The following is a 27,673-nucleotide window of genomic DNA, read 5'->3' on the forward strand; positions in this document are numbered from 1 at the left end:
CGCCTATAAAGTTGACATTCTTTTGCCAAATCCGTGGACCTTATCCTTTCTTTCTCTCATCTCATCTCATCTCATCACCTCCATGCACATGCTATCAATATATCTCATACAGATGGTAATGAGTATACTTTATTCAGGTATTTATGAGTATCCGATCTAATTATATAAAGTATAAATATTATATATTCGAGTTTAAAATGAATTCGGATAATTTTTTTTAAAAAAATTACTATATAGATATGTTAATCCACGTCAAATACCTTTAAATTAAGAAATTGTTTGTTGTTTTATTTTGATAATTTTTTTACTAATGATTTTTTACTGAAAATTTGTGAAAGAAATTTCATCGATAAGAAGAAAAATACTACAAATAATAATAATATTAATAATTAATATGTATGATTCATAAATCTATTAAAAGGAATTTAAATTCAATATCTAGCTTGAGATGACGCGTTTATAATGCGTACAATGGTACGATTGTTTTGCATGATTGCATGCAATTTACAAAAGAAAAAAATCGAAGGAAATTGAAAATCAAAAGAGACAATATATAGGAGGGTCAAGTGAGGACCCTATGAAATTTGGCTCTTGGCCTTCCCATTGGGCCGGTTATGGGAGTACTGTACCTTTCTATGTATATATATCTGTTAGGGTATAGTTGCCTGGAAAGACAATACCCTGACATGAAAATCACGTATCATAAAGTGTACATTTTTGTATGAAATACCGTATGCTTTTTGAAATATTACAATACAACAAACAAGATTCCAACAGGTGACGAAGAAAAAAAGTAAAGAAACTTTTTTAAATTTACTCTGATGATGCGAATTTTTTAGAAAAAGCATATATATTTTTTAAAAAAGTATGATCTATAAATAATGAAGGATAAATTACAAAAATATCGAGTTAAGTGTGAAACAACCGTAAAAGAATTAAAGACTCATGTCGACGTTACAACCTTCACTTGAATGACAACAGAAAAACCTCACAACATTGGTTAAAGTAAAACATCCCAAGGTGTTCCATTATGGCACGTAACCTCTCTTCTTTAGCAATTAAACTATATATATACATACACATATAATCTTAAATATTCGAGAAATGTATTTGTGAATATTATAAAGGGGAATGCATAGAATATCGGCAGCTGCTGAATTCTTCTTTATCAAGGCCACACTGTTTCAATCGCTGAGACATAATTCTCTTGGTTGATCACTCATAGATTTTGTTCCATATGGTTGAATTTATTTTTTATTATTTTAATTATTATTATTATTAGTTTATATAAAAATGAAAACAGAGAAAGAAATGAAGGACATGGCAATAATAAGACTATACCACTGGAATGGATGAGGTTGGGGACCTTTACCTTATTAGGGCATCTATTTCTTGTCTTTCCATGTACGGCCACTTTTATTGGACAAAGAAAAAGAAAGGAAGTAAAGAAAAACTGTGTGCTTGAAAGTGAGGGAGGCTTGGCTCACCACCCAGATGAAGGCATAAGATATCTCTTTTACAAAACAAGTTTCCAACCCGAAGTGTTTTCTTGTTTTCTAGGTCTATGTATATATTATCCTCTGATGAATTCTACTTTGTTTTAAGGGTTTTTATATGAGATAATGCCTTCTTTTAACGTATTGAAAATCATTATATATTATGTAATAAAAAATAATTTACTTGTATTAATTTTGTCTCAATTTAAATTCGGTTAAGTGTTTTCTTTCGATGATCAACAATAAATTACGATTTTTCAATATATATATATATATATATATATATAGAACAACAAAGAATAATTATCACAAGAAAGGGTTTCAATTTTTCCTTCCACTTGTTGGGAAGAATAGACTGTTTGAACAAGATCATGAGACCTACTGTTATTTTCTCCACAGTCTTTCTTCTCTTCCAGGGCCTTCACCTATAGCGAGCTCTCTGTTTTCTTTGATGGGGAATCGATGCGCCTCTCTCTGATTATAACAACTACAAAGAAAGAAACAAACAACAAAGGGGAGAGAAGGTCCCGACTGGATAAATCCAACTGCTATTTCCAACTCAGCAGATGCCTCCATGATAGGAACAGCCAAAACCTCTTTTATATGAATTACAAGAAAAATTTGTTTCCCCGAAATAGAAGATCAACCAGCTTATTTCACATGTATAGTCTCTCCATAGATTGAAAGAGTTCGATTTTTTTATATGTACCCCGAACATTAAAAAATGCTCGTAAAAACTATATAAAAAAAATATACATGAACTATTATTCTATTTACGTCAATTAATTTATACTATGAAACATGTGATAAAAGATTAGATTCGTCGGTAAACTTTTTTAGATATGATTGATGGTGTAGATAGAATAGAAATCCAAAACATTAATGGTTTGCTATAAGGGAATATTTTGATAGTATAGTAATGTTTCGCCCGTACAAAGGACACGCCTCTGTTAATTTCCGTATACAAAAAGATTCGTGATCGTGCCCTTTCCTTTTTTTCCCTCTGCCATGGTTGCAGCTCTTATGATCGCTTTCAAGTGATGATCTAAGGGAGAAAGAGTGGAGTAGGAAACCGACCCAAATATCTAATGGAACATTCCCTCATTTTTCTTTTTCTTTTTCGGTTTTTCATTCTCCATCAAACCTTTATTTCATTGCCAGCCCACTGCCACATTCCTCCTCTCGAAAACCCTATATATATCAGTCCCCATGGGGGCATTCAAAGCATCTCAACAACACAAGAAAACCTCCCAAGTACCCCTTTTCTCCTATACCTTCGAATTCCTCACCATTTCTTTTGGCATTGTTTCTTCACTTGGAATCATTTTCAAGCACTGTTAGTCCGGCTTTGAGCAATGGAGAGAGTGACAAAGTTGGCATCTGAGAAGCCGGTGGTGATCTTCAGCAAGAGCTCTTGCTGCATGTGCCACACCATCAAGACCCTTTTCTATGACTTTGGGGTGAACCCCGCAGTCCACGAGCTGGATGAGATCGCTAGAGGGCGTGAAATCGAGCAAGCCCTCTCGAGGCTCGGTTGCAGCCCTTCCGTGCCAGCCGTGTTCGTTGGTGGTGAACTTGTTGGTGGAGCCAATGAGGTCATGAGTCTTCACCTTAATCGATCCTTAATCCCAATGCTTAGACGAGTTGGAGCCCTTTGGGTTTAAATCAAAACCTCACTAGATGTCAAGGCTACTAATAAGCATGTGATTATATATATATATATAGTCACAGTAATTAGATCCATAATCATGAGAGTGTAGGTTTCAAGTTTAATTATTAGTCTAATGCAAGATCTACGTACTTTATATGATCTTACTGTTAATTAATAAATCTACTTAGAATATATGTTATCTTTTTGGTAATGTATTAATATACTTTTTTGAGTAATAAAAGTTAAGAGTTAGATTTCATATTTATCTTTTCCTTAATTCCTCAAAATCAAAACCCCCATTTCTTCAACTAATCTACATCGGCAAAAACTATGATCAAAGTATGAAGCACACGCATTGTAGAGAATATAAATGGGCCTTTTTCATGTCAGATGCAAATGGATTTGGGTTGCTAAATGGTCCTTGGCATGGTCCATTAACTCTCACAAAAAGGTGACACGTCTGGTGGAGAGATTGATCCTGTGTAGAGGGCGTAGCAGGACAGGCAGAAGCAGCCGCAAGTCCCGAGACAGAGCAAACCCCTGCAGAATCAATGGAGCCCACTGCCGCTCTCGCAATAAATGCCTCGACGATTGACAACTACACTAGAAAACAAAAACAACACATATTTTTTTAACTTTGGCAACTCTTTTTTTCCTTCTCCTTTTGACACGGAAAAACTTAATCCAACGGTCATTTTTCCCATGTTATTTCTCACTCTTCTTCAGTCACTCTCAGCACTGCTACTTTCACACTCCTTTCTTTTGATTCCATTAAGGGTTAAAATCTAGAGTTCAGTCAATAATTCTATGGACAAAAATGACCCTTTGTTTTAAATGTTATAAATAAACAATCAGAGCAAACTTGAATTAATGATTCTTGCTATAGATACAGATATAATATTCCTTGGAGCAGTGGCCTAGTCTAGCTTGAGATTCTAACATTCATGTGATTTTGTAATATGAAGCAATTTTTTTATGTAAGGAATTTATCCCAATGAAAAATGAAGGCAATGGTTTTATCTTACAAACAACAATGGTAAAATCTGGGCAGTGGTGAATGTAGAAGAAGTCTTTCCATTTTCATTTTAACTCTATTTGGAACTTTATTACATTTCATGGTACCAAGCTAACTGCCACAAGGTAGCCAGTTGTTAGAGAGACCTTCCACTCCAAGTCTCGGTAAGGATCTCATCATCAAACAAAACACAACAGGACAACCAATGCATTTCACTGCTTCTTGACTTCTCTCTCAGTTGCTTTAGTTACTGTCTCTCTCTCATCACTACTTACAGAAGGTACAGCTCACTTCCTCAAAACCACTTCATCATTGAACCCTTAAAATTTTCACTTGCAAAGTAATACTTCAACTACTTTCTTCTTCATCTACCTTCATTTCTTCAATGACCCATTAATTCCCTTCCTTTTCTTTTCCATTTTGTTCTTCTTTGTTTTCTCAGCAACCCAACTCAAGTCCAAGGTCAAACGTCAAACCTTTTTTGTGTCAGGTAAAGCTAAAATCCAGGGTTATGGTAGATTGTACTTTGTTGTTACGCAAAAAGAACTTTGATAATGATTAGTAAATGGGATTTTATCATTTTATATATGTATGTGTGGTTATTAGGCTTTTAGTTATTTTAAGTTGTTTTTCTTGATGATAATGTAGCTTCATTTTTGTGGAAATTTTAGGGTTTTATTTTCTGGTTTTTTTATCCAAAGAGGTTTCCTTTGCTGCATAAAGGGTCTGCTTAGATGAAAATGTTTAGCTTTTCTCGTAGGCGCATGAAGCTTGGCAGGTCAGTTTGTTCTTTCCTTTGGTTGACTTATTAGTTATATACTCTTTTTCAATGTTCTTGCTTTGACAGTTCCATTCTTTATTTAGATATATGTTCTTTGTTCAAAATTACAATTTTTATGTCAACGAAGAAAATGTAAGCTAACCATTGTGAGCAATTGAGAGACCCGGTACATAAAATTCCAAACTTGATTAAAGAATGCCCAAATCCCACTTTTTCACGAAGAAGATCACTTATTTGAGGCATTGCTGTGTTGATTTAGAGTGAAGAAAGTACAGCTTTCTGAGTCTGCCCATGGAATTAAAAGTCCTATAAGACCGCCCAAACGAAGCAACAATACCAATGTGAGGCTTTTGGCTTGCTTGATTTTGGATTGGTATTGGTGGGGATGCGCAAAATGTGCTAAAGCCTTAAAATTTGTTTCAGGGAGAGTCTGCTATGCCTGCGGGTGGTCATTCTGATGCATTTGACTCCCACTGTCCTTCTACTGCCCCTGAGATCAATTCATCGGGGAACTCTGAGAATTGGATGGTGTTGTCAGTTGCTGGGGAAAAGCCTGTGCCACGCTTTAATGTACTATATTGTTGCTTTTCAATTTTCAGATGGCTTCATATCATGGGTGTTAATTCAACTTTTATATGAGCTATGATGGAAATGTTGAAAACTTTACTTGTTCCTTGAGTAGCATGCAGCGGCTGTAGTTGGGAACAAGATGATAGTGGTTGGCGGTGAATCTGGGAATGGATTGTTAGATGATGTGCAGGTAAAAAATATGTTAATAATTTGTAATTTATGAAAACTTATGTCCAGTTTACTTGACATGGTGGAAGATGTGTCACAAACTGTTGGTGTTAGTCCTATAATTCTTTTCTGTTTTTATTGCAGGTTCTTAATTTTGATAATTTTTCTTGGTCCACGGCATCATCAAAGCTTTACTTGTCACCAAGCAGTTTTCCATTAAAGATCCCTGCATGCAAGGGCCATAGTCTGGTACAATCATATTTGCTATGTTCCACTTTCCCTGAAATCATATTCTCTTTGGTTTGCATATAATATACTTCAGCTGAATTGTTGGATTTATATGCTTTTCAACTTTGAGGTGTTCTGTGCTGTGTGTTACATAGGATTGTGCATGTGTATGACTGAGGTTAATAAAATTGTCATGCCGCTGTCATGTCTACTAATTAAATTTAATTTAATCATCTGTTGTTTCCTTACCCAGGTTTCATGGGGGAAAAAGGCCCTCCTGGTTGGTGGAAGGACTGACCCTGGAAATGACAGAGTTTCAGGTTCAAAACTAGAACCTTTTCTGGTCATGCTATTGTCACTTTTTTTTTGTGCATGATGTAATATGTTTTCTGTTCTCAATTTTGGTTTTTGCAGTATGGGCATTTGATACAGAGACAGAATGTTGGTCAGTTATGGAAGCAAAAGGAGAAATACCGGTTCTTTTTCTGACTTATAAAATGCCAAATTACATTTGCATTGCTTGATTGACATCAAATATCGTAATAAGTGAATGCCAAATGGTATTGTTTGTCTGTTTATTTTGCTCCTTCTCTTGCTTGCTATTCTATTGAGAAATTGTGTCTTTTACTCATTTATAGAGGTAAGCATTCCTAACAAAATTTTCATGCCTTCCAGGTTGCTCGAAGTGGTCACACTGTGGTCAGGGCAAGCTCCGTTTTAATCCTTTTTGGGGGTGAAGATGCTAAAAAGAAGAAACTGAATGACCTACATATGTTTGATCTGAAGTCCTTGACGTGGCTCACTCTTCAGTGCACGTGTGTAGCTCTGGCATGCTCTGAGATCTTCCAATATTGTTACCTTACTAATAGAGAAATCTGGCTCTTATCTATACATCATACGACTAAATTCATCATGCAAGAAGCTTCTAATGAATGATTGTGTGTAACTGTACAGGGGAACAAGACCATCTCCAAGAGCCAATCATGTGGCAACTCTTTATGATGATAAAACTCTTTTCATTTTTGGTGGAGCATCAAAGTCCAGGACATTGAATGACTTGTACTCGCTTGACTTTGAAACGGTGTGTAAAACCTTTAGCAATCTTGTCCTGGTTACAATAACCAGACTATTTGGCTGAACAATTTCATGTCTTTGTATTGTTTTATTAGCTATTCTGGTTTTTTTAGTAACTACTTTTTCCTTAGATGATATGGTCAAGAATAAAGGTACGGGGTTTTCATCCATCGCCAAGAGCTGGTTGCTGTGGAGTTCTATGTGGAACCAAATGGTACATAGCAGGGGGTGGAAGTAGGAAAAAAAGTATGCCTCATACCAGTAAGCATGTACTATGCTCTTGAAAATAATTATGAGCTCTAATGAAAAAGCATTGATGACCTCTTTGTCTCACTTATTTTGAAATGGTTAAACCTGTAATCATTTGATATCATATATTTGTGTCAGCTTGAAGCCAATTGCTACTATCTTCTTTATCCCTTTGTGCGGTTGTGTGTGTGTTGCATGTGTCTCTGAGTGTGTATTAGCCATATCATGCTATGATTCGTGTAGATAAGTTAAAGCAGGCTGCACCTATGTTTTTGTTACGGGTCTTCATTATCTACCAGGTGGGTAGTAAATGATGAAAAGGAAATAGGAGTTGGGCTGGTGAATTCACATCTTTGGAAACCAAGTTTCATTTTATAGATTTAATTGCACTTTGGATCAACTATGATCATGCCTACATCAAGAAATTTGGTTTTTACTTTTTCTTTGTGTTGCTCTCTTTGCCTTCATTTTACTTTTTTTTTCCTTCTTCTCACTTACGTATATGATTCTGAAATGTTTACAGGACATTTAGAGACTTTCATCTATGATATTTTAAAGTCTGAGTGGTCTGTGGCCATTGCATCACCTCCATCTTCGATCACCACTAACAAGGTAAACATGCAGAATTTTTCCTTCTGCACAAATGCCGGTATAAACTGGGAACTTTTAATGTTTTCTTTTTGGTAAAAGACTGCGAATTTGAATGTTTAGAATTGATCATCCAGTTTTTTAGTTGGTCAAGGATTTGAAGTTAAAATAAGAAAATTCTGATGGGATTTTGTTTAAGCATAATGTAATACTACTGAGCATTACACTATTAAAGTTACCTCTCATTGGTGATAAGCCCTGTTTTTCTGAAGATAGTTGTTCTTGCAGGGATTTAGCCTAGTACTTGTGCAGCACAAGGACAAGGATTTTCTTGTTGCATTTGGCGGGTGCAAAAAGGAGCCTTCGAATCAGGTTGGAGTTTGAATACATATATTTATATATGATTAGGTTTTGTTTTAATTGTTATTCTTTCTTTGTCTGTTACAGGTTGAAGTACTGATCATTGAAAAGAATGAATCATCCATAGGCCGACGATCTACTCCTGGTAAACCTGCAGGACAAATGCAGGTCGGAAAACGTTCATCATCTGCAGGGTCAGCTAGCCAACTAATTAATGGCTCTTCCCAACGTTCAGTTGATTCTGCTGCTAGACAAAATCTAGCCTCTGTAATTGAACATGGTTCTGGTAGGAGATCGTTGTCAGAGTTGTCATTTGTGGATCAAAATCCTCTTTCTGGAAATTTCTCACTGAGGAAGCAATTTCATAATGAGGAAGAATACAACACAACCTTTAAAATAACAAAGTGTTTAGAGGACGAGAGTTCTATTGTGCAGGTAAATTGTAAGAGCTTCATTTAGTTAACTATTGCCTTACTGATGATCAACATCCTTTAATCTCTGCTCAAATTTGAAATGGCACCTTCTACTTTGGATTGAAATATTCCATTAACTTAACATATTTTGTTGATTTTAGGCAACAGAACCAAAGCCAAATCAATCTGATACAAGTATTCAGATTAATGCTCCTGGGACCAAAATCAGTTCAGACGAATCATTCCTATTTGAACCTGAAGGTTCAATTCCCCAGATTGAAGGGATCGCAAACGTTCCCGTTGATAATGATAATTTTGTATTTCCAGAAGCCGATGGTAAATCAGCGGCCCTATCAGCTCCTTCAAGCATATATCAATTTTACGAGACAAGAATGGCTGCCCTAAGTAGAAAAAACGGAATTTTGGAAGTACAGTTGGCAGCTGCATTGGCAAGCCGAGACACTTCAGAGAGAAATTTAGCTTCTGCTCTCAAGAGCAAGGAGGAGATGGAGAAAAGATTTGCAGACACAATGAAGGAGATGGAGTTGCTAAAAGAGAAACTAGCCGGCATAGAACTTGCACAAGAAGAGGCCAACAGCTTATCCAACATAGTCCACTCAGACAATGTAAGACTTGAACACGATGTGGCTTTCCTAAAGGCTGTTCTAGATGATACTCAAAAGGTACTGATTTTGTTGTCGTGTGCTGATTCCATCATGGAAACTCGCATTTTGGATTGTAAAGCATTTTTGAAGAGTGTCTGATTTCAATTTTATTTTAGGAGCTGCACTCAACCAGAGGAGTCCTTGCAGGGGAGAGGGCCAGAGCCTTCCAACTACAGGTGTGGCTTTGAACCAAATTCATTTAATAGAAAATGAGGAATGAAACAAAGATAAATGCTCTGTGATGTGCGCTTGTTAGCCTGAGGTTAATGAGGTTAATGTCATTAGAATCAGAGTCAATTGTATGCCAAATTGAAGCTCATTTTTTCTTTAATATTGCAAATGCAGGTTGAAGTTTTTCATCTCAAACAAAGATTGCAGTCTTTGGAGAACCGAGCACCGACTCCTAGGAAACCATTCAATGTATAGTGTCAGATGGGATCTGACTAATTAAGGTCATCCATATTATGTACGTAAGATGCACAATGCATGGTAGGAGGAACGGTTTGGATAAACAACTGTTCAACCTGCCTGGCATCTAGCTTGTCACTGAACTAAACATGGGGACTCATGTTCTTTTGGTAGTTTAACTTTGTACATACGTGTATCAACCACCATGTCACATGTTTCCTCGGATGTTATCTCTTGCTTCTAGTTTGAAGAATACCCTGGCTCGTGTTCTGGGTATCTGACAACTCTTTCCCAATCAACGGGCTTCTGGGAGAAACTCTGTGTAAGGTCGGGGTTAGAATCAAATGATGGGCGCTTGCTGCTGAAGAGTTTTAGCCCGTCTGTGTCTCTCAAACAATGGAACTTGTATTGTATATTTATGCCAGGATCTATTATGTACATCTTAGTCGTGCCCAAGTCCAAAGAATTGAATCAACCATTTTCACTGGAATCTGTCGCCGAGGTTCACATTCAGATTTGGACAGTCTCCTTGTAAGTGGTTGATTCATGATGGACCAGGGCTAGATGCAATCAGTAGTTTACAATGTATAATAATTTTTGTTGTTATTTACTTATACCGAAATGATTATCTAAACATTTTTTCAGGGTGGGCGGAAAATTCATTGACTCTTAATCATCAGATAGAAGTAGTAAACCATTTAATGCTATTTGAAAGATAATTTATCTGGAGGCATGAGCATTGATCCTTTTTCATTTAAATCAATTTTTCAAGCAGAAGCTATTCGGAAGCTGATATACACAAATGATGGCCGTATTCTGTCCCTGTAGTATATCCGATGATGCCAATTTCTAGACCCCTCAAGAATTGTGAATTTGCTGGATACGATTTGGCTCAAATTGCAGCGTGGAGTCTCGCCTTAAGTCATAACCAGCTTTTCTTCTCAACAAATCAATAATACGCGGGTGGGTCGGTATCTGTTGAAGACCTTGGCCGCAACCTTACAAAAGCTCAGTCTCTTCATGGTCTCCATCTACATCTTCAACCTCATTTTCTTCCTCTTCTTCAGGTGCATCCGGATCCACTCCCTACAAGAAAGTCACTAGTTATGGTCTCTGGATATCCATGATTTGCACGCCTATATGCCTCCACAAACATACCAAAGGAAAAAGAAATAAGGGGCAGCACAAGCACTAGACAGACCTTCATCTGCTTTTCCAGGCGTTCTAACCCCTTTTTTGCAGCTTCATTCTGAGGATTGATTCTGCAAAATGCATTGATTGAAAAGGGAATAGCAGTTTTCTGTCAGATTATTATACACATGAAAGCTTTTTTTTTATAATCATCATGCAAAGTTCTTGACCGTATGTCTAGATAAGAAAAAATTGGAGTGTATCCTGAGTATGAGTTTACCTCAATGCATCTTGATAATGTGAGAAAGAGTCTTGAAGCATATTTGTGGCAGCAAATACTTGAGCCAGTTTGACATGAAGAGAGTCATCAGCCCAATCTTTGAGATAACGCTCAAGAAGAGATACGGCATCACCATTTCTTCCCTCAATCACATGCAGCTCAGCTAAAGCTAATGCAGCTCCAAGGTAACCAGGTTCCAGCCTGAGCGCTGATTCATAGAACTTTTTTGCCTGTTACAAGTTTGGGTTAAAGTAAAACTTATTAGAACTTACTTTCGGTGAAAGTCTCTGTCAAGTAATGCTAAGAATAGTCTATTACAGGTTTACCTTCTCCCTGCCACCAGAATTGCTAGCATGAACATCGCCAACTAATTTCAGTGCCTTTGCAGACTGAGGCATGGCCTTCATTGCCTCTCTAGCAGCATAAAGGGCCTCCTTGACTTTAGAAAATGCCAGATAGGAATGAACTAAACCTGAAATTATAATAGTCATAGGTTTGCATGGCCTCCAAAAAATTCTTTCTTAGAATATAACTACATCAAACAAATAGAAGGCAGTGATAGGGATAAGATGAATCTTGTGTAGCTGAACAGTGAATTTGCAAGTGTTTTCTCCTTAAAAATCAAACCTTGATAAGAACGAAGATCAGCCCTCAATTCTTGAGCTCCCCTGAAGGCCATTACGGCAGCTTCTGGCCGCTTCAATGATAAGAGCAGGTTACCCTAAACGGAAGTAGGAAATAGAATTATATTGCCAGGAAAAAAAAAAAGCCACAGAAAAGCTTTAATAGAGATAATCACCCATCTGTTGGATGGAAAATCTTTTAATACCTTCATTATGTAACCAGGTATGTGCCTCTCATCAATTTTGATGCTCTGATTGTAAAGAATAAGTGAATCCGTAAGACATATAACTATTAAAGAGGGTGAAATGGACTGCTACAGATAAACCAGCTAACCTTTTCAGCATAAGATAGAGCACCTCTCTCATCTTTCCTTTCCCACAATACAGATAGAGCCACAAAAACTTCTGGTCTTGTAGGATCAATACTCAGCAAATCATGCACTAACTTGTTCAACTTTGAATAATCAGACTTCATCTTTAGAAGCATTGCATACTCATCCATGTAAGTCATGACATAAGGATCAATGGATCGAACCTACAAGGATCACAGACTTGAATTCATTACCATACATGAGTAAAAGTGCAAGTAAGCACAGGCAGAAAAAGACTTGGGAATAGTTCATCAACATAACAAGTTAGATAGTCTAATCACCTTCTCGAAATTCATTACCGCCTCATCATTCTTTCCAATGATGGCTTCAACCTGGATATAGGAACATGTATTAGTGAACAGAAAGAAAATTAAAAATTGAATGTTCTAGGTGCTACAAACATCCCAAAACTAGCAAGATTTAACACTAGTGATCACATTCATAAATACTATGAACTCTTCCAGCCTTTTCTTCTCCCTTCTAAGTTAAAGTCAATTCATTAGTTCTCCTTCCTACTAAGCAGATAAAAGAGCACATAAACATGCCAGATTCATTAGACTGCAACCATCCCTAACCTTTGCCATTTCAAGTAATATGTGTATGTTATTAGGGAAACGTTGTAAAAGTTCTGTAAAGATTTCCAAACCACCTGCAAAAAGATTTAGGGGAAACATGAATACTCATGAAAAGAAATTAATAAAGCAGATAAAATTGAAAAATATATCAGAATCAATAACTTCTGCATAGAAACATCTATAATAAAAAACATTCTACATTATGAATCGTTACAATTTGAAAAGAAAATTATCTTACCTTTGTAATCATTTGAAGCAATGCAACATTGTGCCTCAACATATCGCTGCACAAAATCAACAAATTACTCAGAATGCTGCCAAAGTAGAAATTAGCATTGACATAAACAATAAAACTAATACAATAAAGCAAGAGATAACACCAAAACAACTGAGTGAAGCATTATTTTTCTGGGAAACCCATGATCACAGATGCCAAATCCAAATTTATATTGTTCATCAAGGAACAAAAAGCTAATAAGTAGCTTATAATGGACCAGAATGTTATCCATTTCATTTTGTTCTTACTTGCAGCCAACGGCTTGAATCACTATGTTCTAGTTGAGCCCTCCCACCTCTATTTGGAGTCTGGAATTATACAATTGGAAAATGAAAATGTTAGAGAACAAACATATATGGTTACAAAATCCATACAAAAAAATCAAGTAAACAAATTGAAGCTAATAAAGACATCAAATAGTCAACAAGTTGAAATTAGGAACTTTGTAACATTACTTGTGTATTAAAACTCGAAAATAGGTTCATGACAACAACTTCAGGTTAGGAAGATATAATTTACATCCCACAATATCATGTTTGTTGACAACCAAAGGGATATTACAAAAATCCTAAAATAATGTAAGGAAAATCTCCTAGTCAAGGTGTTTACTGCACTATACATTGCAGCTCTGAAAGTTAATAACAAATTAGACTGTACCATATAATTACCTTCTCTTGTATTGAATGAAAAAATAAATAATCAACTAAATGACTGTATCCTTGTAACTTGACCCATGACATATGACATGTGGATAACTAGAAGTTTCCAATTAAGAACCATATCTGCAAGCTGCATGAGAATGACAAATCCAGAAAAAAACTGCCCATTTTGACCTTCTAAATATGTGTAGATGGAGTACAGGGAAAATTCAACACTATCTGAAAATAACAACCTTATGCAAACTCAAAGCAGAACATTCAACATCAAACAAAAAGCACATCTAGCGTACTTGTTTAGCTGATCAGACACAAAGCAAATCATAGCACTTCTATTAACAAACCTGAGGGAACAAGGAAATTATGTCCTTGGCACTGGCCCCTAATTCAGCCAAGGCTATGATAGCCTCAATGACAAAAGGACATTGCCTGCCAAAGAAGAACCAAAAGTCAAATGCTCTTAGAAAGTTAGCAAAATCATTTTTAGTGAATACCAGTATAAACAAAGAGAAAAACAATAACTATTTGACACACCATCCACGAATCATAAAGAAAGCATTGAGAAAGTGGGAATCTCAAATTGACAGACCTTAAACATTCCCTATAACAAGTAACAGCTCCACGGTTCTGTTTAGAATTCCGATAAAGCTTTGCCATCAATAGACTCATCTGCAAATTCCTTGCTTTGCTAGGAATTCCCTCCATCTGTAAGTTCAAAGTAATGCAAAATACAAATTTCACAAAAATAAATACATGCAAAGAAAAGTACAGAGTACTGCTGAACAAACAATAGAATTTAAATCAAAATCTATTAAACAAATACTCTAGGCAACCAATCAACAACAGAGACATAAAATAAGTTATGAGTGACGTAGAAAACCTCAACAAGGGCTGCTTTAGTTTCGGTTAGAGCAAAATGACAAGATGCAATTTTGAACTTCACCTGTCATGGAGAACGAAAGATAACTGCAATAAGCATTTCAGTTTCAACATTCAAGATTTCAGATTAAAAGAAAAGAGCTCAAAGGTAATTGAGAAAAGAAAATACCTCATTTTCATTTATTGCAGAAATGTTAAAAGAATTTGGAGAAGAAGATCTGTTTGAGGCAGTCAATGAACTTCTAGAAGTTGTTGAATTTTGCTTTGGTATAATCTTGTAATACTGCAAGGCTTGCTTGTATGCATGCTGAAAGCACATAGGAAAAAGGAAAAATTAGAGCAACTATGACTTCCTTACTCTATCAATATCCTCAGAAAATCTAAACACTCTAGCGCATGAATCACATTGTCCAAATAAATCCTTTGAAATTAAAAAACCATACGCCAATTTTGTTAAACTTGCTCGGGATGATTAAATGGAACTAAACAGATTTGCTAGCTCTTCCATAAGACAGACAATATACAACCTCGAGTATCGATTAACAAAATTAAGTTCAATGAAACTATTTAAAACTTTTAAAAAATTAAAATAGAAAAACCTAGCAGGCACATTCATACTTCACAGTAAAGCTTTTCAATTACCGCGAACAAATGAATAATTCTATAATTGACTGATTTTTGTTCACATTATTGAAACGAGTCCATTTATGGCAAATTTTAGCGCCATTTTAAAAAAAAGAAGTAAATCACAGAAAAAAAAAAACCAAAAATGATCTTACTATTGCTCTACGATACTCTCTCTCCCGAAACAAAGCATCTCCAAGAAGAATCTGCAGAAACACAGAACAAATATTGAGAAAACATAAGTAAAAAAAAAAAAGATAAAAAAATAAGCTAAAATTAGAAGAAATCGATACCAGATTTTCAGCTTTGAGATGCGGACTAGTTTCGGCATTAACAGTAGATGATGAAACAAGAAAAGAACCCTGTTCAAACCAAAATAAATAAATAATCAATTTGTGAAGTGAAATTTAAGTTCCGTTTATTTATGTTATAAAAAATTATAAGGAAAAAAAAAAGAAATATATTACGAGAAGTTGAGCGGAGCTAAAGAGAGCATTATCGAGAAGAGCAGTGATTTGCTCCTTTGGGACGTCCATTTGCTAGAGGTTCTTCTTGCTGTTGGGAGTTTTTTTTTTTTTTTTTTCCCCTTTTTCGAACGACAATAAATAATTGATAGTATGCAATTGAAATTTTGCTCCAAACAACCCGCTCCGTTTTTTAAATTCAAAACCCCGCTTTTGCCCCTGAAAAAGGTGCGCCTCCAGAGGTAATTTACACCTTACTTGGATTTTAGGGAAAAAAAAAAAAGCAAATATGAAGACATGATGCTTTAAAAAAAAATAAATTATTAATAAAAAATTAAATAAAATTTTAATTTATTATTATATTTAATCAAATTTTTATAATTAACGATTTTTAATATATCACTTATCATTTTATTTTGTATGATATTAACATATTATAACAGATAATACTGTTACATATTGTTGTAATATAATAATATTTTTATATGAATTTTTCATCTTTAAACGTCTACATTAAGTAATCATAAAATAATAAATAATATTTTAATTAATAATAATTAATTAATAATTAATCATAAAAATTTATTTTACTCAAAATAAAAATATAAAAGTTTGATTAAATATGTTAGACAAATAAAAATTTATATGAATTTTTTAATAGTTCATAATTATTTTAAGTATTATACTAAATAAGAAACTATGAAATTTTCCTTTTACTTTTATTTGAAAATAAGAAGCAAATTAGAAAAAAAAATACTTATCACATTGTATTTGAAATTAATGGAAGACACAATATAAAGTAAGATATAATTTGCATCCCCTAGCAAGAATGAAGCTATAGATGTAAATAGTAAGGTAGTCATTATTTTTTAAATAATAAATTCGAAACTGTTTAACTATCAAAATATTCAAATTCTATTAAAATTTGTATAAAATTATAAAATATTATCTAAAATCGAATTCTAATAATAAAGAATTATTAGTTAATAATCCATTAAATATTCATTTAAGTTGTCAAAATTGACAAATACTTGAAGTGTTTTCCATTCTTTTATGAGTTCAATCCCTATTATTAATAAAGTTTTACATATTTAAGTTTCCACTATAGTTCAACAAATATAAATTAATATTACATTTATTAGTTTATGAAAAGTTCAACTAATATAAATTAATATTGCATTTATTAATTTAGGAAAAGATAAGTTGTTAAGATAGTAAAAATTGTGTTAAGGTAAAACAAACGAAGGTTTAAATTTCACAAAATCTAAATTTTTTTGTAACATTATACATAATCAAATTTAGATTTAAGGTATTTCAAAGGTGATACTCGAAACCTATTAAAATTCATATCGGGTTTTAAAAGTTTTATTCTAATTCGTCCCATAATTGAATATAGAATACCCTAACCTTATGTTATTAGTTTGAATACCAGCTCGAATTCATGTTGGATTTTTAATGCATCCCATAACTAAATGTAAGATATTCATATCATAATAACAACCTATTTACATCTTTAAATGAAGTACCTAAAACATATGTATCATTTATATACAACTAAAAAAATATTTAGATATAAAAGTGAATAATAAATTTAAAATTTTGTGATTCAATTAGAAATATAATGAAATTTGATAATTTAAGAATATCATGCTGTAAATTCAATTTAATAAGTTTTAGTTTTTTTTTTATAGTTGAAATTGATTTTTCAATTTAAATGATTAACCTTTCAAGTGTACCCATCATATATATATTGAAAGGGATCACAAGAGAAGGACACCTTAGTAGCTAAATCTAGCATGATAATAACCAATCTTTTAGTACTCTTTGTATTTTCAATGAGTAAGAATAAATTACATCATTAGTTATTTAGCTTTTTCATAATATTTTATTTTCATTTTTTTTAACGGTAATATTTTAATTTTATTCTAAATTCATGCATTTATTAATATACCATTAAATTTTAAATGTGAAATATAAACAGAATTTATCTTATGACATTTTGATTGATATAAACGTGATAAATTATATCCAAATTTTAATTTATGTTTATGAATGAAAGAATTTAAAATAAATTTAAAATATGGTGAATAAAAAAATAATTTTTTTAAATCACTGAATGAAATAAAACATTGCAAAAGTCAATGGATTAATAATGAACTATACTCAAGAAATTACTAATGCTAACATGCAATTAACTATTTTTATTATTTTAACATCTTGATTATCACTTTTTAATATTGATTAATATATTTAAATACTATTAATAATTTTTTCGCTTGAGTTTTCCGCGACGCAATCGCCTTTCAGCGACAACGTAAAAAATAAAAAATAAAAGAAAATAACCACTCTCATAGAACTTGTCTCTCTGGTATCTTCTTTCCCTCTTTCTCCAATGGATTCACCGTCTTCAGCAAAACGATCGGAGAAATCGAGAATCGAGAAATTCGTGCGGAGAGTAATATCGCCGGCAGTCGTCGGCAAAACGTGTCCGATATGCTTGAGAAACCTCGACGTCCGCGGAGCAGCGGTTCTCACGGTTTGTTCCCACGCTTACTGCTTGGGATGCATTCGCAAGTGGAGCGATTTGAAGAGGAAGTGCCCTCTCTGCAATTCCACCTTCGATTCTTGGTTCTACAAGATCGACCTCTCCTCTCGAAAATTCTTCAAAGAGCAAGTACCAGCTCTCTCCGAGGGCAAACCGGTCATTCATCGACCTCGGTCCACCTTAATTGACCGTCGACGGTGAGCTTCTCTTTTTGTCCAATTCCCAATTTCTTTTTGAGTTTCTTTATCAAATGAAATAATTCTTTTAACTTTAAATCAACGAAAAAAATTGATTAGCGAGGATATAGTTATACTTCTTTGCACTTTGTTTAGGATTATTGAAAGAACAAGGGAAGAGATGAACAGTGTTAACTGGAGAACCAGACCATTGCCCTGGCGGCGATCATTTGGGCGGCCTGGGACCGTGCCGCCCCATGTTATCGAAGAAAGGAAGCTTCAATGGCGTGCCAGGTACCTTTGAACTAATATGTATTTAGTTAATCAAAGCCTATTTGTTTATATGCTTAGTCCAATTAGAATTACTCCCATTATAATGCTCGTCATTCTTTGGGGGTGGAAAAGAAGAAGAAAAAGAAAATTGCTGATGGGCATTTTGGGTTTCTTGCAGTGTTTATAAACGACGGTTGCAAGCTCTGCCTGTATCTCCTGGGACTAGTTCTCAGCAGGTAGGTGTATTGAGACATGGTTTAGATCTTTGAGGTTTGCAACTTCTCATGATTGGATCATTTTAATGTGGTATGTTTTTCCCTTTCAGAATGTACCTAGGAATGATTGTGAGGAAGAGAGAATACTGCTGAGAATAAAACCATGGATACGAAGGGAGCTTGAGGCTATCCTTGGAGATCCCGATCCATCAATCATTCTCCATGTTGTATCCTCGCTTTTCTTTTCAAGGCATGAAGGAAAGTATGATGGCTCGTCCGGGCTGCTTCTTGTTGAAGACGACTTTCTGGTTCCTTTGAAGCCTTTCTTGCACAATTGGACCAACATGTTTTGGCATGAACTTAGGTGAGGTGCATTATGATTTTATCCACAACTAGCCATACACCTTTGCTAAAATATTTTTGCATTTCTAACTTCTGTCTGGATTGCTGGAAGATTTCCTTTACCTGTTGCTTCACTGACTCGTTGCTGTTATTAACTTTGAGAAATATTCTTCAGTTGTTTTGCAGAGAGTTCATTTACCATTGAAACATATGATGCAGTAGTTGAGTATAGACAGTTGGAGTAGTTGCTTAATGAAGTTGCATTTGACTTTAACCGATCTCTCATCCTGCACTTTTTTCCACATGTTGGCTTGCCATATCCATGGCTTGAGACATCAGTTCCTTCAGAGCTTGCTAGAGGATAGTCAGTTGCCTATTGCTTGGGACTTCGCTTGACCTTCCCAAGTGGTATCTCCAATGGTCCAGTGACGGCTGCACTATCATTTGCATAAGCAATCATGTAACATGATCAGCTTAGTGAGTGGGGTAAATCAAGGTTCTAAAGCTATGACTTACCTGAGAGCAAAAATGCTTGTTACAGTCATTTTGCTTGAAGGTTGACAGAAGAACCCAGAAGCACGAGCGAAGCAGATGATAAGGTTTGTCAATTTGACTGGTGCTGGTTTAGCAGAGCAGATTAAGCGTATTGGTCCAAGATAGGGACAGGCTTGGGGCCAACCAATTAACTGTTACTATAATACATATACGGAATATCTTGCAAATGTTTTCTTGGTACAATTTATTAGCATATTTCGATTTTCTATTACGACATTCCCTGGCATGATTTGTGTTGACAGAAGAAAATTATACAACAATTTTGCTATTAATGCTATAGATTGCAGTTTGATGAAAAGAATTAGGAGATTTTAGGTGACAACCTGATACAGCAAGAATGATCAAGTAAGCAACAATGCAACAAAATAATACATCTTTCAGATCATACATCTTGCAATAGGCAACAATGCAACAAAATAATACATCTTGCAAGAACTACAGGTGCCTTTCACAAAGGCCTTTTTGTTAGTACTAGCAGAGAATCTTGATCAGGCATGCAACCATCATTCTTCCTCTGGCTCTTCTTCTTCTTGTAGAAGATTTTCCCTGTTGTCATGAGCCCAGAATCCACGCACATCTATGAGCATGCTGGCCACAGTCCCACCCTGTTTACAAGCTAGGAGGTCAGCCAGTGTAATCCTCAGTGGATCAACTGGCTTGACCATATCCCAGATTTCATCTCTCACATCCTCAATACACAATTCGTAGTTGCCCCCTTCGATCCATTTCTGGTGTACATCTCTGTTTCAAGAGTAGAATGAACATTTCTTTCAGACGATGAAATTCTTATAAAGGTGGTAAACGTTAAAATAAATCAGCAATCCTAGGTCAATGGGAGCTAGCTAGTACTGAAGATCAAAATTTGGGTTCCAAGTCTAATCTATTGTTCATCATACATGTCTCTGGAGATATGAGACTTGCAGAAACTTGCTCAAGTACTACAAGCAGGAAACTACAGAGTTTTCTGTAGGAAGATTGTATCAGGCAACATCTCATCTCTTTGATGCTCCCCTTCTTCACTTCCATGTTTTGAGATATGTTTGATAGCTCAGGAGAGGAAATAAAATTCAAGCTCAGAAAAGCTCAAAGCACACAATAAAGATTGGAACCATAATCCTTAAATCGAAAAAGAAAAAAATATTGGAACCACGATAGTCAAAATAAAACTTCATTTTGAATAAAATGAAGAGACCTTCACCTGAAAAGAGAATGAATATCTGCTGTTGTGAGGTATCCCCTAACATGAAGATCGAGACAATGAAATAAATATGTTAACCCCTCTGGAGTGTCTTTGTTCTCAAGGGCCAGAACAAAGTCAAGAAAGCTTTCAAAATCCATCTCTCGATTATTTCCAGCACCACTTTTGCCACGGCGGACATGCTCATCAAATACTATTGAAAGCAGAATAAATGCAAAAATGAGTACAACTCAAAATAATATCGACAATAGCAGAAAGGATACAACTTCTAAATGACACCAGATAGAAAGAAACTACAATTCTGAGTAAAGAAGATATATCATGGATTACTTAACATCCCGAAGTTTAATTCCATTTTTGTTTAAAGGACATACTTTTAAGTAACAATATGCCTAAGAATCAAACATAACAAATCCTGGTGTACTTTGAAAAACTGAACAATAGTGCTATATCCTACCTCTTTCAATGAAAATCTCAGTTAGAGTTCCATCAGCATATTCTTGAAGCTCCTGCTTACTCAATGTTCCATTCATATCTTTATCAAGGGCAAGAAACATATCTACAGAAGAATTAGTATTCAGTTAGTACATTATTACACAATACTCTTCCCACATGTATTATTCGCATGTTGTACATGTTCAAAGAGAGGGGATACTAAAACAATCAAGATAGAGGCAATTTCTACCAAAACTATAGATGTTCAAAGTTCTCACCACATATACGTTGTGCAGATGTCAAAGAAAACCAATTTTCAGCTTGCTCAGTGTCAGTGACTTCTTCCTCACTTTCCTGCACAGAAGTTTAAATGAGGGAAAAGAAAAAAAAAAATCAAAATAAGAAGTATATTTTCCAAATCCAAGTCTAAAACAATGGTACATTTATGAGACATTTTCATCAATGATGTACCTGATGTAGTTCCATTAATTCCTGGAGACAGTTGCTAAGCAGCACCTTTTTTATGCAGGCTTTTCCTGCAAGAAATACTATAGATGTTAACTATTTGAACAACATATCGGAAAACACTAAAACTAGTTATTATTGATAAGATATCAACTCCATGTTGGTAAAGCAAATTTAGGCCATGCGGACCTCGTCTATGAGGATCACAAAAGAAGAAGAATTTGTGTGCAGCTATCCGACAGTACATTTGCATAAAGGCTGGAGGCATATCCCGTAGCTGTGCCAGGTTAGGGATAAGACCACGAATATAGCCCTCCATTTCCTGTACAACAGCAAAATTATTCTAGTCTTTACAGATGAGAAATGAAGAAAAACAAACTTATGCTAGAGCAGTTGTCAATCCAAACAGAGTTCACATGGTAAAAAGATCATTTAAATACTTGAAGGCCTCAAGATGCAAAAACTCCATACATGAGGTTGGAGGAAACCATCTGAATCCTCATCAAGCTCACTCATATCAATTCTAGCCTGTGTAAGAGAAACCTGAAGAATAATGAACAACAAGCAGCAGTCAAGGAACCACTTCCTCAAAAAGAATAAATTAGCAAGTAAATGAGGATGATATCTATTTTTTTGAACGTTATGATTTTAGGCTGACTTCTATAATCAACAGAGCAACAATCCTAAAGGAACTGACCCTAAGGCTTCCTAATGATTAAGAAAGATTGAAAAGTATAATAAGAATCAGTAACATATTGAAATATTAAATAAATAAACAAAGACTCACTGTGCGCATCACATAAAGATAAAAGGGCAAAATGGCTATTCTTCCTGACTCATCTTTCTCGAACTTCATGAAGTTTGATGGGCTGAAGAAGCGTCGGCATTTTGGACCTATTTGTTCTGTACATACGGAGGCAATGTGGCAAAAATCTTCATAGTTCATCTGCAAGTTAACAAGTCCAAAACATGAGTTCAGTTGTGAACACAGAGGAGACAAGAATTATATTACAATTGTGAATAACAACAAATTAAAAGTAGCTCAGCATTTTGGATCCCCTATAGCAATTCAGTGAATTGGAGGACAATTATGATGGCTCAGAATCCCAACCTTTTCAGCACCAGTGGCATCATCAATAACACAATTTTCTCTTAAGCAAACCCACATGGCATCCAGATCATCAGCATTTAGCAAAAGATCAGATTGCTTCTGCAATAAAGTATTACAAATGTGAGCAATGATTAAAGTGGATCAATAGACACTTAGGAACTAAAACAAACAGTCAAAGAAAGCACCAACTCCACCTTTAAAAATCGATATTTGGCTAGCCTCTGAACCCTATGACTGATGGATCCTTCTTCAGGCTTCTGAACCGAGTGAAAACAAAAATAAAGAAAAAGAAGAATGAGTTCAAGATAATTGGGAAATGGAAGAGCAATAAAATAAACAGATAATTTTAGTAGATGCCTTCTTATAGAAACTTGGTATTGTGCCAGCTTCAGCACTTTTCTGCTGCTTATCTTTAAATATATCAAGCAAGATCCTCTTTGTCTCAAGCTCTACAAAGGACAGAAACAACATACAAAATCAGAAATGCAATGAGGAAACAAACATAGATTTCAATTGTAAAATAAAAGTATTATATCCCCATTTCAACCAAAAAGCAAACATGTCTGCAGGCAAGCATCATGAACTAATACATATATAAGCAATTGAAGTATCAGCAAGTTAAGACTGCCTTACTACAAAGCTTGCAACAAAAAAGGACCCAGTTCCATCATCTTTCACAAAAAATATAGTTTTAACCAAGAATTATAACTAAACTTCGAACACTCAAGAATAACCTTGCTAACTAGTTTATTCTCAGCCTAAGCAAAGGCTTCCACTTCCACAGTTCACCGCATAGCAAAATACCCAAAATTCTAAAATTTTAAACACCAATTAAACACATTTTAGTAAGAAAGACCCTCGAATTATAGCCTAAACCCGAATTAATCACACTTAAGCAAAATAAAAAAAAAAATTCAAACACCACAAGCCTACATTTCAACCGAAGGAAAAAACTTCGAATGCAGAGTTGCAGATTTTAAAAAATACAAACAAAAATGAAAAAACCATAGAACTTTTGAATAAGTTATAAAGAAATGAAGGAGAGAGAGAAGAGAAACGGACCCATTAAGGCTTCGGATCCGAGCCCGGCACCGGATCCGATGTACCGGCGGAGATTTCGGACCCAAAGCATCGACGAAGCTGGGGGGATCTTCCGTTGGGTGGCGGCCTCATGGCCCTCGCCATCACTGGACCCACTGTACATGGCGGAATCGCGCCCGATCTGCTAATCCGAGTCGACTCGCACCAGTTCGAATTTCCGATGTAAATCTCTTAACTCTCCGAATTGAAAACCCTAAAAATTAAACTCCAAAACCCCTATCCTCTTCAGTTTCCCTGATTCTTTGGAAAAACAATTGCTTTGGTAGAGAAAAGCGCTTAGGATTTGGAGAAATTGTAAAAGAGTCCCTTAAATGTTCCAAATATATAAATTTGACCCATAAGTTTCTAAAATGCTGCTTTTGACCCACAAAGTTTACTAATTTACTGAATATACCAAAACTTAGAAATATATTTTTTACAAGTTCAAGCAAATAATAATAATAATCAAACATTAAACCTTAATTTTCCTATAGAAAAAAAAAATAATTGAATTAAATTTAAAATATTAGATAATAAATAATACATAAAAACTAGATGCCATAGTTAATGAGTAACACAAAGAATGGTTGTTGCTCATTTGGTATTTCTTAACTGCCAATGACCAAACCAAATCATTGCAAGGAGTGTTTATCACTCCAACTCAAACATATCATGAATGTCTCCTTACTGGGAGATACTGATCCACATGCTTTGATCTTCCGTGAGGTAAACGAAAGCCCCACTTTCAATCCTTTGAAAAGATTGTTTAGTTCTTCATAGATGTTGACAATGGTGTTTTTGGTAAAAACCCAGTTGAGATGATATGATGTGATGTAGCAATCAAGATGAAACAAAGTTGGAACGAAAAGATACTTTTCAGGCTGAGGTGGATTGAAAGCTCCAGCCTTTAAAGGGCAGATTCCAGTAACCCCTTGGATTTTTATTACAAATGCAGACAGTTCATAAAAAAAAAAAGTTGGGTTTTCTCTCTCTCTCTGTGCCTTCAACTTGTATAGGCTAGGCTGCAGAAGAATCAAGGAAGTAATTGGTACTTATGAACATCTTTGTCTTCATGCAGCAATGGAAAGCGAAAGCTTTTTCCCCATTTCTTTTTTCTGAATGTTGTCTTTATAGGGAGAAAATTTGATAGTAATAACAAAATGTCAGTTTCTATTCTTGAATTTGATTAATCAAACAAGCTTTTTAATATGAACATCATTTCTGGTTTTGGGATCTCAAGAACTTTGATTTTTCACTTCAATTTTCATGCCTTTAAGTAAGAACTGAACATAATCAGCTGAATGGAACTGAGCAAGCTCAACGGGGTATAGAAAGAAAAAGGGGAGATGAATTGTGAATATGTGAGAGTGAGAGAGAGAGAGAGAGAGAGAGAGAGGATGGTACCATCGAAGGAGTAGGCTGTTCTGTGCTTTGGACGCATTTTAGCGACCAACAAAGAAAGAAAAGGCTACGGAGTACGAGTGAGAGAGTGAAGTTTTAGGCCACGAGGATTTGGCCGTTGTTAGAGCTGGAGAGTTGCAGAGAGAGAGAGAGAGAGAGAGAGAGAGAGAGAGAGAGAGAGAGAGTAGACAAGAGAAATAAGTCGAAAATGCCCTCCAACTGTGATAAAATACCTAGGATAGAGAGGAGGGACGTAGGTAGATATAGCTGAGATTAACTCATTAAGATACTCCAGTAATAGTACTATTTTACTGGCATGTATTACCACCCACCGGCCGACTCCAACCACCACCATGGTGGTGCCACCAGCGTTGAAAACATTACCAGACAAGTCTTGGCGGCTCATGTTGGGTTTTGCGTTCCCAAGGCGGCGCCTGTTGGTGCTGACGTGAAAGACTTCATTCTTTTATCTGTTTGATATGAGATTAACTAACAAACTCCAATTCTATTACAGTTTTGGTTGTTCCATTGGTATTGGTATTGATTTCCTGTCTTTACCATTTCCTTTACAATGAACTGATGAATCCAATTCAATGATATTATTATTATTATTTTTTCCATTTTGCTTCTTTAACATTTGATGCTTTTATGGAACATGGCTGGGCAGTTAGCTAGACAGGACACAGACAGTTTGTTTTTTGTATGGCAGGAGTACTGCTGGCTCTTGCATGCCTTGATTTCTCTCATTCAAACATTCATAAACAGTAAATGTTTTTAAGTGAAGTTGGACCACTCTCTTTACAGGGCAGATCTCAGTCCCCCTTGGATTTTTATTATAAATTCAGACAATTCATAAAAAAAAAAAAAGGGAATTTGGTTTTTCTCTCTCTGCCTTCAACTTGTATAGGCTAGGCATGCAGAAGCATCAGGGAAGTACTTGGAATTTGTGAACATCTTTGTCTCCATGCAGCAATGGAAAACAAAAGCTTTTTCCATCATTTTCTGAATGTTCTGTTTATAGGGAGAAAGTTTGATAGTAATAACAAAATGTCAGTTTCCATTCTTGATTAATGCAACGAGCTTTTAGTATGAACATCATTCTGGTTTTTGGACCTCAAGAACTTGATTTTTCACTTCAATTTCATGCCTTTTAACAACTGATAAGTCATTTTCATATTTCACAGGGTCTGTTCTTGCTGCTGTATGCAGAAACTTGAACAATGTGTAAACAAAATGCAAAGCAATGTATAGCTAAGATTTCATGTCAAAACACACAGAGCTCCTTGAGTTAATGCAAACTTTGAATTTTTTTCCAAAGCTTAAAGGAGTCTGAACTCAGGATATTCAATCTCAGATATCTGAAGGATATCTGAATCAAAGACCGCAATCCAAGAATAGTTAAGTCTATGTAGTTTACAATGACATTTTTCAAGGACCACAGAGAAGTCGAAATAAATCTCCCTGGTCTTGACTTATTCATCATGTAACCATACATATTAAAGAACCAGACCTAAATGGTCCCCTAGCAGAAGATCTTATATTGGCATAAATCCCACTCCTCTCCTCCCACTAGAAATGATCTTTTTGACCAGAAGAAATATCAATGGCGATCAGCAAAGTTATTTTAATGGATGTGAAATGGTTTTTGGGTTCGGGTTTGGTTTGTTAGGGTTCATCTTGCTGTGAAGAAAACAAGAAAATGAGCTGGTAACTGATAGCCAAAGAATAAGGACGATGGAGGTTAAGGGAAAGAAGTCTGCTTTTGCACAAAGGGTATGCACGAACATCAAAGCTTAACTAGCCGCCAAAGTCTGAGACAACGAGTTTGAACAACATCTTGCATGAGAAATCTTCCTTTGCCAACAAAAACTTCTCTCTGTATATCTGACATCGGCCTTAGTGTACTCAGCTTACAAACCTGCAGAAGCAGACAATCTCATTCTACCAATAACACAACAAATACATGAATAACAACAAAATAAGTAAATGAGAGAGAGAGAGAGAGTCTTATACAGCTCAAAACCTTCCCCACATTTTGGTCACAGCTCAACTATATGCACAAAGAAATTAAATACATACAAAAGCAGTCATAGAGAGAGGATATATACTCAAATACAACTGATTTTGCCAAAAGCTGGCTAATATTCAGTCTTAAGAAATAAAAATCAAGAATATCCAGCCATGGAAACTGAGAGCCTGTTATACTTGCTGTGGCAATGTCTTGTTTTGTGCAGCTGTCAATGACCACATCTATGAAAGAGTCCCATCTCTCTCTCTCTCTCTCTCTACTAGAATTGGTATCCCCTCTTTCTTTCCAGATCGGATGACAGA

General features: G+C 35.2%; 5 protein-coding genes and 1 non-coding gene across 8 annotated transcripts; 3 read left to right on the top strand and 3 right to left on the bottom strand.

Annotated features, from left to right (window-relative positions):
- Positions 1 to 2,708: 2,708 nt before the first annotated feature.
- On the top strand, positions 2,709 to 3,406 carry LOC18603452 (Thioredoxin superfamily protein). The gene has a single exon (XM_007035443.3). It carries the CDS (start codon positions 2,852 to 2,854, stop codon positions 3,158 to 3,160), a length of 309 nt encoding a protein of 102 aa, XP_007035505.1. The 5' UTR covers positions 2,709 to 2,851; the 3' UTR covers positions 3,161 to 3,406.
- An 882-nt stretch (positions 3,407 to 4,288) lies between these two features.
- LOC18603453 (Galactose oxidase/kelch repeat superfamily protein) lies at positions 4,289 to 10,310 on the top strand. 3 transcript variants are annotated; one of them, XM_018119832.2, is made up of 18 exons: positions 4,289 to 4,442; positions 4,605 to 4,652; positions 4,834 to 4,940; positions 5,203 to 5,284; positions 5,367 to 5,513; positions 5,626 to 5,703; positions 5,826 to 5,930; positions 6,163 to 6,229; positions 6,324 to 6,385; positions 6,585 to 6,724; positions 6,864 to 6,990; positions 7,115 to 7,244; positions 7,756 to 7,844; positions 8,109 to 8,192; positions 8,268 to 8,615; positions 8,755 to 9,276; positions 9,375 to 9,434; positions 9,604 to 10,310. In XM_018119832.2, the coding sequence occupies exons 3-18, from the start codon at positions 4,897 to 4,899 to the stop codon at positions 9,682 to 9,684; spliced, it is 2,166 nt and encodes a 721-aa protein (XP_017975321.1). In that variant the 5' UTR covers positions 4,289 to 4,442; positions 4,605 to 4,652; positions 4,834 to 4,896; the 3' UTR covers positions 9,685 to 10,310. The 3 variants fall into 3 exon arrangements, with proteins under 3 accessions (XP_017975321.1, XP_017975322.1, XP_088661461.1); XM_088805335.1 differs by lacking the exon at positions 4,289 to 4,442 and adding an exon at positions 4,487 to 4,502; XM_018119833.2 differs by lacking the exon at positions 4,289 to 4,442 and having other exon boundaries at positions 4,455 to 4,652; positions 7,115 to 7,229.
- Positions 10,311 to 10,373: 63 nt separating this feature from the next.
- On the bottom strand, positions 10,374 to 15,712 carry APC7 (tetratricopeptide repeat (TPR)-containing protein). The gene is made up of 18 exons (XM_007035448.3): positions 15,550 to 15,712; positions 15,376 to 15,444; positions 15,238 to 15,288; positions 14,628 to 14,765; positions 14,460 to 14,522; positions 14,169 to 14,284; positions 13,924 to 14,008; positions 13,172 to 13,231; positions 12,885 to 12,930; positions 12,647 to 12,720; positions 12,353 to 12,403; positions 12,035 to 12,235; positions 11,907 to 11,951; positions 11,705 to 11,798; positions 11,404 to 11,549; positions 11,078 to 11,307; positions 10,868 to 10,928; positions 10,374 to 10,752 (listed from the first exon to the last, which is right to left on the bottom strand). Exons 1-18 carry the CDS (start codon positions 15,616 to 15,618, stop codon positions 10,666 to 10,668), a joined length of 1,686 nt encoding a protein of 561 aa, XP_007035510.1. The 5' UTR covers positions 15,619 to 15,712; the 3' UTR covers positions 10,374 to 10,665.
- A 2,134-nt stretch (positions 15,713 to 17,846) lies between these two features.
- Positions 17,847 to 19,371, top strand: LOC18603455 (RING/U-box superfamily protein). Its single transcript, XM_007035451.3, has 5 exons — positions 17,847 to 18,288; positions 18,424 to 18,561; positions 18,719 to 18,776; positions 18,866 to 19,119; positions 19,273 to 19,371. Exons 1-5 carry the CDS (start codon positions 17,939 to 17,941, stop codon positions 19,340 to 19,342), a joined length of 870 nt encoding a protein of 289 aa, XP_007035513.3. The 5' UTR covers positions 17,847 to 17,938; the 3' UTR covers positions 19,343 to 19,371.
- Positions 19,372 to 19,939: 568 nt separating this feature from the next.
- Positions 19,940 to 24,201, bottom strand: FASS (tonneau 2 (TON2)). Its single transcript, XM_007035453.3, has 12 exons — positions 23,924 to 24,201; positions 23,219 to 23,310; positions 23,056 to 23,118; positions 22,862 to 22,960; positions 22,538 to 22,696; positions 22,222 to 22,293; positions 21,940 to 22,072; positions 21,757 to 21,821; positions 21,564 to 21,639; positions 21,308 to 21,409; positions 20,851 to 21,043; positions 19,940 to 20,393 (listed from the first exon to the last, which is right to left on the bottom strand). Exons 1-12 carry the CDS (start codon positions 24,063 to 24,065, stop codon positions 20,156 to 20,158), a joined length of 1,434 nt encoding a protein of 477 aa, XP_007035515.1. The 5' UTR covers positions 24,066 to 24,201; the 3' UTR covers positions 19,940 to 20,155.
- Positions 20,547 to 20,664, bottom strand: LOC148763395 (small nucleolar RNA snoR104). Its single transcript, XR_016026095.1, has one exon. It is a non-coding gene; the product is annotated as a small nucleolar RNA snoR104 (small nucleolar RNA).
- Positions 24,202 to 27,673: the final 3,472 nt, after the last annotated feature.

This window comes from Theobroma cacao, chromosome 4 (genome assembly GCF_053813885.1).
Source record: "Theobroma cacao isolate CCN51 chromosome 4, ASM5381388v1, whole genome shotgun sequence".
NCBI classification, from domain to species: domain Eukaryota; kingdom Viridiplantae; phylum Streptophyta; class Magnoliopsida; order Malvales; family Malvaceae; genus Theobroma; species Theobroma cacao.

What these genes read in the sequence shown, in the direction of transcription:
- LOC18603452 (XM_007035443.3), top strand. Translation starts at nt 2,852, where the DNA reads ATGGAGAGAGTGACAAAGTTGGCATCTGAGAAGCCGGTGGTGATCTTC.
- LOC18603453 (XM_018119832.2), top strand. Translation starts at nt 4,897, where the DNA reads ATGAAAATGTTTAGCTTTTCTCGTAGGCGCATGAAGCTTGGCAG. An exon ending in AACGAAGCAACAATACCAAT is followed by an intron (nt 5,285 to 5,366) that starts GTGAGGCTTTTG and finishes AATTTGTTTCAG; the next exon opens with GGAGAGTCTGCTATGCCTGC. An exon ending in CTTCGATCACCACTAACAAG is followed by an intron (nt 7,845 to 8,108) that starts GTAAACATGCAG and finishes TTGTTCTTGCAG; the next exon opens with GGATTTAGCCTAGTACTTGT.
- APC7 (XM_007035448.3), bottom strand. Translation starts at nt 15,618, where the DNA reads ATGGACGTCCCAAAGGAGCAAATCACTGCTCTTCTCGATAATGCTCTC. An exon ending in ATTCAAGCCGTTGGCTGCAA is followed by an intron (nt 12,931 to 13,171) that starts GTAAGAACAAAA and finishes GATTTTGTGCAG; the next exon opens with CGATATGTTGAGGCACAATG. An exon ending in TGATCTTCGTTCTTATCAAG is followed by an intron (nt 11,550 to 11,704) that starts GTTTGATTTTTA and finishes TTATAATTTCAG; the next exon opens with GTTTAGTTCATTCCTATCTG.
- LOC18603455 (XM_007035451.3), top strand. Translation starts at nt 17,939, where the DNA reads ATGGATTCACCGTCTTCAGCAAAACGATCGGAGAAATCGAGAATCGAG. An exon ending in ACCTTAATTGACCGTCGACG is followed by an intron (nt 18,289 to 18,423) that starts GTGAGCTTCTCT and finishes CACTTTGTTTAG; the next exon opens with GATTATTGAAAGAACAAGGG. An exon ending in ATGTTTTGGCATGAACTTAG is followed by an intron (nt 19,120 to 19,272) that starts GTGAGGTGCATT and finishes AATATTCTTCAG; the next exon opens with TTGTTTTGCAGAGAGTTCAT.
- FASS (XM_007035453.3), bottom strand. Translation starts at nt 24,065, where the DNA reads ATGTACAGTGGGTCCAGTGATGGCGAGGGCCATGAGGCCGCCACCCAA. An exon ending in TACCAAGTTTCTATAAGAAG is followed by an intron (nt 23,119 to 23,218) that starts GCATCTACTAAA and finishes CACTCGGTTCAG; the next exon opens with AAGCCTGAAGAAGGATCCAT. An exon ending in GATATTCATTCTCTTTTCAG is followed by an intron (nt 20,394 to 20,850) that starts GTGAAGGTCTCT and finishes CTCTTGAAACAG; the next exon opens with AGATGTACACCAGAAATGGA.